Below are 12,441 nucleotides of genomic sequence, written 5' to 3' on the forward strand. Positions count from 1 at the left end.
TGGACACTAATAGTCCAAACAGGAGTTGTTTTGATGTAACAAGATAGGACACTTTGTCAATAACTATCCACTGAAAAGGAAGAAATCTAAAAAGATGAGGCCAACTAAAACTAAGAATTAAACGAACTTTAAAACTGGTGCTGGTAAAAATTCTAACGCATCCAACTTTAATCGTTGGACAAATTCAAGATTTCAAAGAAACCAACCTCGTTTTTTTTTTCCATTTAATCACAGAACGGGTAATTTCGAATCCATTAATGCTAGAAACTCAAGGATGTTTGGATGGTCTCATAATCAGTTTTCTAGAAATCTTCCATTCAGTTCAAATGGAAACTTCCCTCAAAGGAACTTTAGGCAACCAAGGAGTTGGATGCCGTTTAACAGGTTTGATCAACCCAAGACCAGCAGGTCTTTGGTCCCTCCTTTTTAATTCGTTTCTTTAACTGTGCAGGAACAGTCAAACAGGGCTGTGAACAACATGTGGGTTGTCGACAGTGGTTGTTCCGGTACATGACTGGTAACAAGAAATTGTTACGTGATTGGAAAGCTGTTAAAGGAGGAAGGGTTAGTTTTGCTGGAGAAAGTGGAGGAAAAATTACTGGAATTGGTACTGTTACTAATGGGAGAATCAAGTTGGAAAAGGTTAATTTCGTGGAAGAGTTAAAGCACAATCTTCTGAGTGTCTCGCAGATCTGTGACAAAGAATAAACTATGCACTATACAAAGGATGAGGCACTAGTGCATTATCCTGGTTTTTGTGGAGACGGGCAATGAGGGATGATAAAGACAAGGACAGAGCCCGTCTGGTTTTTCTTTTGTTGATGTTTTTATGAACAATTTGGTTGTGTATTTTAAGACAATAGTAACTTAGGGTGAAGGATCTAGGACCCTTAAGACAATTAATAGGGGTAGCAAAGGTGGAGGGATCCTCTGTTTGTGGGGATGAAGCCTTTGTTGCCCCTGACTTTTAATTTCATGCACTTAACTATACGGTTAGTAGCAACTTACTTTAACCAGGATGGATGGTCCACCTTTTTGAATGGTGAAGTCTGGGTTAACTTTTGGTAACATTAAGTAAGTTTTCTAATAAATATCATCTTTTTATTATTTGCTCGTTGTATGAAAGTTTATTAAATATAGCCTTAGCTCCATTAAAAATTTTAAGAAATAATTTCATGTAAAAATTCTAGGATAGAGTATCCTTGTAAAAATAATTTGAAGGTTTTAAATCCTCAAGTAAAAAGGTTTATAAGGATCTTAGCTAAACAATTATAAGTTGACAAATAAAAATCATACCAGAAGGTCTAATTAGACCTAAGTTACCATAGGTAGTGACCCTTCTGTGATCCTTGTAAAAATAAGTTAAGGATTTCGAATCCACGAATCTTGATTCTCACACTTGACCTTAGAATATCTATTGCAAAGAACTTATAAAATTAATTGGGTTAGACCCGTCAAACTGGGGACAATCCCATAAAGTAAACTGGGGACAAGCCCGTGCGACTGGAGACAAGCCCGTGAACTGGGGACAAGCCCAAAAACTGAGGACCAGCCCAAAAAACAGGGGACAAGCCCAAACTGGGGACTGGCCCAAGATACGAATGTTAACTGGGGACTCTCCCAAACTGGGATTTAGCCCAAACGTGAGATAACATGAAAGTTTTATAAACCGGAGGTATGGTACGTCTACCATAAATCGTAGGATCCTCCATATAGCCGAAGACAACAAAATTGTCAGCCACTAAGCGTGTACTAGTCCCGCTGCCCCGGACTATACGTTGGATAGCGTGCGCTCCAGGCGAGAGTGTAGAAACTCTAATTTATAAGAAAGGTGAAAACATTTAAACCTTAGAAGATATGACCATCGGGGGTCATACCTTAATCGTGGGCTAGGCCAAGGGAAATAGCAAAGTACCTTAGAGGTGAAGGAGAAGTAGCCAACCTGCATTGTTACTTAAAGCTTGGAAATAAAAAAAATTACGAATATCTTATCCTTAAAATAAAAAATCTTAAATAAATAAGTGATCAGATAGATGTTACCGATTTTAGGATCCTTGATCCTTTAAGGATCCTTGATCCTAATCAGAAGAAGTATTTCTTGAGGTGAATAGCATTCCAAGCTCTTGGTAACCTATTGCCTTCCATAGTGAGCAAATTATATGCCCCCTTTCCTGCTTCCGATTCTATCAAATAAGGACGTTCCCACTTGGGTGCTAGCTTCCCATCTGCTGGATTGGTTGTATTCTGGAAGGCTTTCCTCAAGACCAAATCTACTTCTTGAAATCTTCTGATCCTTATACTTTTTTTGTATGCCCCAGCTACCCTTTGTTGATATGCCGCCATCCTGATCTTGGCTAGGTTTCTTAGTTCTTCCACAGTATCCAAGTCTTCGAGAAGGATTTCTTTATTGGCTTCAGGATCACGGATGCTTGTTCTGGCTGTAGGAACCACCATCTCTGTAGGAATTACTGCTTCTGATCCAAACACCAATGAGAAGGGTGTTTGGCCTATTGCATTATTGGGTGTTGTCCTGTCAGCCCAAAGAACATAAGGTAGATCTTCGGCCCATTTTCCTTTCTTGGATCCTAGCTTCTTCTTCAAATTGTTGATGAATATTTTGTTGCTTGACTCTGCTTAGCCATTAGCTTGAGGATGAACCGGTGTGGAAGTAATCATCTTGATGTCCCAACTATTACAAAAGTTAGTGGTTCTTTTCCCGATAAACTAGGAACCATTATCACAAACAATTTCAGATGGGATACCAAATCTAGTTATAATATTTCTTTTAATGAAGGATATAACTTCCCTTTCTCGGACTTGGACGAATGCTTCTGCTTCAATCTATTTAGAGAAGTAGTCTGTCATGGAAAGCATAAAGAACTTTCCACCTGGTGCCTTTGGTAGCTTGCCAACAATATCCATTCCCTATTTCATGAAAAGCCATGAAGAGGATATAAGATACATTGGTTCTGCTGGCTGATGAAGGATGTTTGCATGCCTTTGACAAGCATCACACTTTTTTGAGTATTCCATTTCATCCTTCTTCATTGTTGGCAAGAAGTATCCAGTCCTAAGTATCCTGGAAAATAATGCTCTTCCCCCTGTGTGGTTGTCGCAGTCACCTTCGTGGAAGTCTTTGAGTACCTCTTGTATTTCAGGATCCTCGATGCATCTCAAATAGGGACCATCAAGAGATTTTCTATACAGAATATCACGTAATAAAATGTATTGTGATACCTTGAGTTTGAAGGACTTAGGATTCACCGTGGCTGCAATTTCTCCAATTTGAATATACTTCTTGATTGGAAGGATCCAAGATCCTTGATTATTTGAGAATAATGGATCCCAAAGTAAAATCTCTTTGTCAGTCGTTATCTCTCCAACTTCTCGTTCTCCTATTGCTGGCGAGAGTATATGAATGATTGGGATCTTCGTATCTTTTGGAATCTTCAAAGACGAAGCTAAATTTGCCAAAGCATCTGCCCCAGCATTCTCTTCTCTTGGTACCTAATCAATACTAAACAATTCGAAGGATTTTGCTAATTCCTTCACAACATCAAGATATTTGATTACTTTTTCTCCTTTAATAGCATATAAGCCATTAAAGTGGTTAGTTGTCAACAATGAATCTATATATACTTGAAGATACCTGATCCTCATGCATTTAGCTAATTGCAAACCTGCAATCAAGGCTTCATATACCACCTCATTATTTGTTTCTTGCAACTCACAAGCTATAGACTGGGGTAATATGTCCCCTTGTGTCGATTTTAGAAGGATACCTAATCATGTTCCTCTTACATTGGAAGCTCCATCTGTGAAGAGGATCCAAGGATCCTTGGTTTCTTCTAGCTGCTGAACCTCCAAGTCAGCTTCCTTTTGCATGTCACTGCTGAAATCAGCCACAAAGTCTGCTAGTGCTTGTGGTTTGATGGCTGTTCTAGGCTCATACTGAATATCATATGAACTCAGCTTCACCGCCCACTTGGCCATTCTTCCTGAAAATTTTGGTTTTCTAAGCACATTCTTTAAAGGATAATTAGTTCTCAAAATAATAGTATGCATTTCAAAGTAATGTCTTAATTTAGTAGAAGCCATAATAAGTGCAAGAATTAATTTTTCTAAATGAGAATACCTGGATTCTGCATCTAATAGACTTTTACTTACATAATAGACGGGATGCTGTTCACCTTCATGATCCCTCACGAGGACTGCACTTATTGTATTTCCTGATACAGCTAGGTATAGATATAAGGATTCTTCATCCACAGGCTTCATCAAAGCTGGTGCAGAGGATAAGTAATCCTTTAAGGATTTATGAGCAAACTTCATGCCTCTCCGTCCACTCGAACTTCTTGTTTTTCTTGAGGATGTCGTAGAAATCTTTGCATTTCTTCGAGGATCTGTAGATGAATCTGTTGAGAGTAGCTACTCTTCCCGTCAGCCTCTGGACATCCTTAGCATTCACAGGGGATTTTAAATTGATGATGGCTTCTATATGCTCGGGGCATGCTTCTATCCCTCTTTTAGTCACCATGTATCCTAGAAACTTTCCAGCCTTAACACCAAAATGGCATTTTGACGGGTTCAGTTTCATGTTATACTGGTCGAGGATATTTAATGCTTCTTCAAGATCTCTAAGGTGATCCTCAGCTCTCTTTGACTTCACCACCATGTCATCTATGTAGACCTCTATAGTCTTGCCTAACTGATCCTTGAACATCATGTTGACTAATCTTTGATATGTTGCCTCTGCATTTCTTAGTCCAAATGGCATATCAATATAACAGTATATGCCGGTATAAGTCATGAATGTTGTATCCTCTTGATCAGATGGTTCCATATGAATTTGTTGAAATCCAGAGGAAGCATCCATAAAGGTGAGCATCTCATGCCCTGCCGTTGCATCCATCATGGAATCTATATGTGGTAACGGGAAAGGATCCTTGGGGTATGCCTTGTTTAAATTAGTAAAATCGACAAGCACCCTCCACTTTCCATTCTTTTTAGAAACAACAACCACATTAGCTAACCATCGAGGATACTTAACCTCTCTTATCATAACGGCCTAAAGAAGTTTTTCAACTTCTTCTTTTATGACCGTGTTCCTCTCAGGAGTGAATTTCCTTCGCTTCTGATGGACGGGTTTAACAGATAAATCAAGGCCTAACTTGTGAGTAATTACCTCCTTAGAAATATATGTCATTTCTGAATGTTTGAAGGAAAATGTGGACGTTCTTCTCTTTAGGAAGGATATTATATCTTCCTCGATTTCTCTAGGGATACTGGATCCTAGGAACACCTTCACATTTGGATCCTCTGGATCCAAGGACACCTCCTTTATGTCTTTTTCCCGAGCTTCCAGCACGTCCCTAGGATGTTTTTGTTGGTGCTATGTTATCGTCTGTTTAGCTGCTGGCTTTATTGATGAAGAATAGTAGTTCTTAGCTTCGACTTGGTCACCATCTATCCTTACCACCACCACCCCCCCCCCCCCCACCAAGAAGTTGGTAGTTAGATCCATTGATGGTAAGTAGAGGCTACTGCCTTCATCCCATGTAGCCAGGGCCTGTCTAAAATAACATTGCAACAAGAAAGGTTATCTATAAAACAAAATTTTTGGTAAGAATTTAACCCTTCGATGTATATAGGGAGTTTGATGTTGCCCAATGTTTTCTTGGTCTAGTCACTGAAACCGACTAACACCGACTCCCTCGGGATGATCTCTGAATCCGGGATGTTCATATTCTAAAGGAAGTCATGTTGGATTATGTTGACCGAGCTTCCACCATCGACTAGGATCTTGCGTACATAATGGTTAGCAATAAACAAAGTAATAATCAAACCGTCATGATGTGGATCCTGGATGCTTGATTTATTTTCTTCGTCAAAGAAGGTCCTTTTGTCTGTTTCCAAGGTGGTGGATATAACCGATTGTTCCCTGTTATCCAACTTGGTCTCCTTGGCCAGCCTCTTTGCTGCGGAGAAGGAAGTTCCACATATGTCTGATCCACCGGAGTTGAAGTTGATCACATGAGCATCTGGTGGGGGCGGAGTAGCTTTTTGAGAAGCATCTTCAGGATCCTGGATCCTGGACCTTTTTCTTCCCAGCAGTTCCTTAAAATGGCTCTTGCTAAGGAGGTATCCGATTTCCCTCCTCAAACCGATGCAACCATCCGTCATGTGGCCAAAATCCTCATGGAAAGCGCACCATTTGGATCTGTCTTTGAAGGTGTTCGACTTCTCGTTCTTTTGCGGCCACCTTGCCTTCTCGCCTAGATCCTTCATGGCATAAATCAAGTCATGAGTATCTACGAAGAAGCAATATTCTGAGATGATGGGGTAATCCTCAACATCATATCCTTCTTCAACAGCTCGAACGTTTTGATTGTTGAATTTGGAGTATGGCTTCAAATTGTTGTTTCTGTATAAGGATCCTTTATTCTTGTCAGGGGATTCTTGCTTCGTTTGAGCCCCTAACCATTCCTGGATCCTTTTGTCGTCTTCCAGCCGTATGAACTTTAGTGCTCTGTTCCTTACTTCATCCAAAGACCTGCAAGGAGTCATCACAAGATCATCATAAAAGAAGGAGCCCTTCTGAATTCCCATCTTGAATGCTTCAACAGTAGTAGCCATGTCAAGGTTGGGGATTTCCAGGGCTTCCCTGCCAAACCTTGTAACAAAATCCCGAAGGGATTCATCACTAGGTTGGATAACTCGGTATAAATCACTAGTTAACTTCTCAAATTTCCTACTACAAGAAAATTAACTGTTGAACAAGTTAACTTAGTGTGAGAAAGAAGTAACAGAAAAGGGAGGAAGACTTAGCAGCCATTTCAAAGCGGATCCTGATAGCGTGGCTCCAAAGCCTTTGCACGGACAAACCCCCTTGAGCCTCTCAGGAATCGGGTTGATTTCCATCCTCTCTGTATTGAGCTATGTGCTCTTCAGGATCAGTGGTCTCATCATACACTTTCATGTTGGAAGTTTGAAAGCGTTTCTGGATTTCCGTGTCACAGATTGGTGGAGCAAATCTAAAAAATTTGTTGCTTCCCTCCGGTATCTCAGGGATTGGACGGATCACCCATGGTGTACTGGATATCATATCCTTAAGTTTCTGCAGTTCCTTAGCCATAACTTGGTTGATACCTGCATCCTACATGGAACCACGGTTAGCATTTAAAGATATAGGCTCATACGTGTTACCTCTTTGCTGTGCAAAGGTCGGCATTCCAGAAGAGTGGCTGAGATAAGAAGTGTCTGCTACAGGAATTGGTCTCATAGAAACTACGGTCTGCATGGGGATTGATAGGGTATTTTTTGGATTATAGCACCAATTGCCCCACGATGTGCGCCAAATTGTTTTGGTCAAAAATCTGTTAAGGATCCAATAACCAAATCTATTATGTGAGGTTTAGTGCTAATTTGGTAACAATGGGTATGTGAACAAATAATAGAGATGAACAACACGATTTGTTGCGAGGAAAAACCCTTTGATCTTGATTAGATCAAAGGAAACACACCCCGGGTGATGACAACTTGTCTATCACCAATTTATTAATATCAAAAAGGGTTACAATGGTTGGAGTATATGATCAATGAATACAAAAAATAGCTATGTGTGTGTGAATATAGAGGACTATGAGCTAGAGTATGCGGATGTAAGCTAATGAGTGTGTATATTACTGTGTAAGTGACCTAATATTGATCATAACTCGATATATAAAGAAAAGAAAATTTCAACTAACAACTAATCCCTATTAATCCGCCATTTCTCCACTCTCTTCCTTCGTGCCTTTGACCACGTGCCATAGAAGTCCAGTAGCGAATTAGGCGGTGGGCTGAGTCCTAGAGCCGTTGCATTTGATAAATATCAATCTTCACGTGTAGAACAATCGTTGAAAGTATCAATCTCTGAGGATCCTTGATTCTTACATAATCCTGTAGTTCTTCAGATGGATAGATGATCCAGCCTTTTCATTAAGAATAACATATCCTTAATAGTTTATTATTTGTGGCTCAACAAAGACTAAGGTCCATTCGTTAAACATCCTTAACGAATGGACATATAACAATAACGATTAAGGTTCATTCGTTAAACATACTTAACAATTGAACCATAATAAACAACGAATGGTCTCATTCGTTAAACATCCTTAACGAATGAGCCATAATATAACATATGGGACTTAATTACTAAAATTTCTTTAACATTAATATAATAATAAATTACCACGATGATTAAAAAGACTCGAGACGACAAAACTGTGCACTAACACTTCCTACCATGCTCATTTGATATAGCCCTTGTTCGTATTTATCCACACCAATCAATCTCCTCGTGACAAGGACTGTATAACACAAAATTATGGGAAACACTTTACATCACAATGTAAATCATTTGCCAAACGATTGACAGATAGAAGATTGCATATAAACGTTGGGACGTGTAATCATTATAAATTCGTATTCCTTCTAGTAAGATGTATCATCCTCTTCCTTCCACTGGAATGGATTAACCGTTGGGTATAGTAACAGGCAACTCACATGTGGTTTTCAAATCATTATTAAAACAATCAATTCTGTGAGTTATGTGATCAGTAGCACCCAAATCCACATTCCACTTGTTACTAGTGTCAAATTTACCTTCCATGTTGATGATAAGTAGGACCTTGTTTTTAACCGAAGCATCAGTAGTAGCAAACACTCTAAGAAATTGTTGGTATTGTTCATTGTTTAATCCAGGAATAGGGTTGTTCTTGGATTCCTTGTGATACATGTTGCATGTTATACTGATGAAGTAGTTGGTGGTGGATCAAGAGAGAAAGATCACCTAAATTAAAGATGAACAAGTCTTCTAACTATTCTTTATTTTTCTTTTAATTAAAATACTTTTATGTGGTTAATATCACAATCTTGATTTGCTAAATGATAAATCAACTCTTTCTACCATAAAGCATTCTCTCTCTTTCTAGTGTTGAAGGCAACCATCAAGCAAATTTCCATCACCACCACTCCCTTCTTTTGTCTATTTTTTTTGTATATCATATTATTTTTCTCTCTCTAAAGACATAACAAACAAACAATGGTGATAGAATTTTTCTGCTGTGGTTGTTGATGGTCATGAGCCAAGACAAGTGAGGTATGGTCAGGTGCTCCGGTTATGAGTTGTTCGTGAACGGTGGCAGTTATTTTGGTTGTGGTTTTGGCCGGCGTTGAAGTTGGAATGATGAGGCTGGTGACGAATCTATAAACGTTAGGGTAGGTTGTGTCAAGCAGTTCTTCTAGCGATAGCGAGGAATGTTCTCGGTGACAGGTTGTGTTAAGCAACGGCTGCGGCGGTTTAAGGTTTCGGTTTTGTTTGAGCAGTGGGATACCCGCACTGATACCATAAATAATTATGTTCGTTTATTTCTTCATCATTCTTATAAAGAAAAGAATACCCAATAGGGTTTAAATACAATAACCAAATGTAAAATATGAAAAATTACAGAAAATAAAATTATCTTTTTATATGTCCGGAGAGTCAGTTTCATGGTCGGAACTCTAATAACCGCCATCATACAACAAGTGCATCCAACCACCACCACTGAAGCAAATCGTAAAACCATTCCGTTGTGCCTACCATCTGATCAATTTGATTTCACCATATAACCAACAAACTGTCGACATGAATAACGTCTGTAGAAAGAATTTAAAGAAAGAGAAAAAGACAGGGAAAGAGATAAAGAAGGGGAAACAAAGGAAGAGGTTGATTTTGAAATTTGAAATGACATTATAAGTTTCAGAAGACTGGTGTTTGAAAAATAATGAAGTCAAAGCTTGTAGAGTTCTACCATACGCTTATAGAGTAAACCTCTTAATTTTTAAGAGTTTCTTGTGAAAAAAATCATCTTATAGTTATATTAATATAGTATAGATATAGATAAATCTAGATTAAAATTAGTCTTAAAACCAAACTCCACTTAATCATGTATTTAATAATGTGTGAGTAGCTTATTTGAGTTACATTCAACAGACAAAATACATTAAGAAAAAGGCTGAAAACCACAAATAAATACTTAATACACATATATAACCTATATAATAGTCTTCGGCTCAACTAACATATTCTTCTTCCACTTGTATTAAATCATTCTTCCATTTTGTAGTCATTTTCATGCACCTTGTCTCAACATCTGAATTAACGTTTTCATCAGTCAACAATCCATATGTGTGTTTTAGAAGGAATAACTAATTTCAAAGAGAATTAAACCTGAAAATATGTTTGAAGTTTTCTCTTTAAAGTGGCGTGCTCTTGCTTCACTCGTTGAAATGCCCTTGTACACCTGCGATCAAGAAATGAACATATTTGATAGCGTCATAGGATACGGTAGATTATAAGGTTCAATGGCCTGTTTCAATACATTGAATATATTAAGATAAGGTGATTAGTGTGTAAAATAGGAGGTTAATGATATGTTGAATGTAACATTTAGTTGTTAAAATAGAAAAACATTACCCATCGGCATTCCTAACTTTGCAACATTCCTGAAATTGCGTGCATTCATTTTTCACCTTTTTCGCGCCAATACTACATGTAAACGCATAATTTAAAACGTTCTAGTAAATCCTTCGGTATTTTACATACCAAATGTCAAGCGTCACATTGGTTATATTTTTGGTCTATTATAGGTTCAATATATATACCTTGAGCTACTACCCATGAACTGATGCATATAATCATCGAGCTTGCAAAAATCCAAAGGGTAATTCTCCCTGAGAATACAACCTTCACTAAATTAGTGCAATTTATACTCTTCTGTAACAAATATGTATTTTCCACCAAGACTAATTTAATTAGATGACCAAAAAATTAGCGACCAAGTTATTATGGCATTGCTAAATAACCATGTCAACTCTTCTTTTTAGTAACATAAGAAGTGGGTAAATGCTTGTTGGCTACTTACAGTGCAGTCTCAGCATTGTGAATTAGTCGCATAGAATCAGCAAAAAAGAGTGTGACAATTTCTTCCACAAAATTAGGGTTTACATCATCTTGCAAGTCCTCAAGCTGGGTGAATTGTTCATCCAAATACCCCTGAAAAGGATTAAATATTATTTTTATGTAATTCCAATACAAACTTTGTGATCTAATTAATCTTTGTAATACGTTTTAGTTTTGTCAGGATGCGCGGAACTTCCATCGGTAGTTAACAAGTACTGCAGGTTTGTGTGTGTGTGTGTGTGTGTTAACAATGGCTCTATGAGTGTAGAAACTTTTTTTTTTGGTGAAATAGTGACACGAAATGGAATAAATTTTAAACAATTAAAATCTACATACAGAGGAATATGAGTAGTCATCCACTGATCCTATAAAAGAAAAAGATATTAATGATACCTGTTGAATAACGACCCACGTACTTACACTCAAACAGTGTAGTGTAGTGTAGTGAAATGAAATGAAATTTGACTTAGAGAACTTATAACAAAGTGAAATGCGCCGAAGCATGAGCATATAACAAGTGAGAAAGTGACAACGAAATGAGATGCTTGATCAAAATGCTGACACAGCTAGGTTCATGAAGAATGCCCTCCGAACCTTTGGTCTAAAGCCTGCTACGGGATCTAGGCAATTGAAGGTCAGTAGAATAGGAGATATTTTGAGAGAAACAATGAAACAAAATACCCTAATATTGCAATAATTAATTAATTTGCGTATTATGTTTTTTTCCATAACATAATTGGCATTTAAGATGGAACAATGGATCCTTGCTTGTGTGAATATAAGAAGCTAGATGTATATTTTTTTTTGTAAAATAAACTTTTATTTGATATAAACCAATTTTTATATTTATAATCTTTATAGGCGATAATATATTAAATTTAAATAGTTATAGCATGCCAAGGAGATGATAAAACACAACTAAATGCATGTGTGTGTGTGTGTGTAATCCCACCCCACCCTACCCCCTAAAATCGTGACTATAAAAGGCAATGCATGAGTTTGGTTTGATAGAAGGAATGCTAAAGATGGAACTAAATCACACCAATAGGCAGATTAACGTCACCAGAAATTCTCTCTTTGAACAGGTTATTACTTATATATATATATATATATATATATATATGGAACTAAATATATATATATATATATATATATATATATATAAGTAATAACCTGTTCAAAGAGAGAATTTCTGGTGACGTTAATCTGCCTATTGGTGTGATTTAGTTCCATCTTTAGCATTCCTTCTATCAAACCAAACTCATGCATTGCCTTTTATAGTCACGATTTTAGGGGGTAGGGTGGGGTGGGATTGTTGCATATGATAGAGAAGAATCAGAATGATATGTGTCATCTCCATAGGATTTACAACACAATGAATTCAAAACCCTACCAAAAGTAAGGATAATCTTCTCATCTTTACACGTCTTTACACCCAAATATCTTTTTATTAC

General features: G+C 37.6%; 1 protein-coding gene across 1 annotated transcript; it reads right to left on the reverse strand.

The window, feature by feature from the left end:
- Positions 1 to 9,995: 9,995 nt before the first annotated feature.
- On the reverse strand, positions 9,996 to 12,220 carry LOC143597012 (histidine-containing phosphotransfer protein 4-like). The gene is made up of 5 exons (XM_077075638.1): positions 12,161 to 12,220; positions 10,950 to 11,080; positions 10,690 to 10,758; positions 10,502 to 10,573; positions 9,996 to 10,328 (listed from the first exon to the last, which is right to left on the reverse strand). Exons 1-5 carry the CDS (start codon positions 12,218 to 12,220, stop codon positions 10,250 to 10,252), a joined length of 411 nt encoding a protein of 136 aa, XP_076931753.1. The 3' UTR covers positions 9,996 to 10,249.
- Between the last annotated feature and the right edge of the window lie 221 nt (positions 12,221 to 12,441).

Source organism: Bidens hawaiensis, unplaced genomic scaffold, assembly GCF_021521415.1.
Source record: "Bidens hawaiensis isolate Kalapana, Puna unplaced genomic scaffold, B.hawaiensis_p1.1 tig00047483_1, whole genome shotgun sequence".
NCBI lineage: Eukaryota > Viridiplantae > Streptophyta > Magnoliopsida > Asterales > Asteraceae > Bidens > Bidens hawaiensis.

Excerpts from the sequence above, each read along its gene's own strand:
- LOC143597012 (XM_077075638.1), bottom strand. The coding sequence starts at position 12,220 with ATGGAACTAAATCACACCAATAGGCAGATTAACGTCACCAGAAATTCT. Across the intron at positions 10,759-10,949 it reads CACAATGCTGAGACTGCACT|GGAGAATTACCCTTTGGATT; the intron begins GTAAGTAGCCAA and ends TTGTATTCTCAG. Across the intron at positions 10,574-10,689 it reads TTCATGGGTAGTAGCTCAAG|TATTGGCGCGAAAAAGGTGA; the intron begins GTATATATATTG and ends GTTTACATGTAG.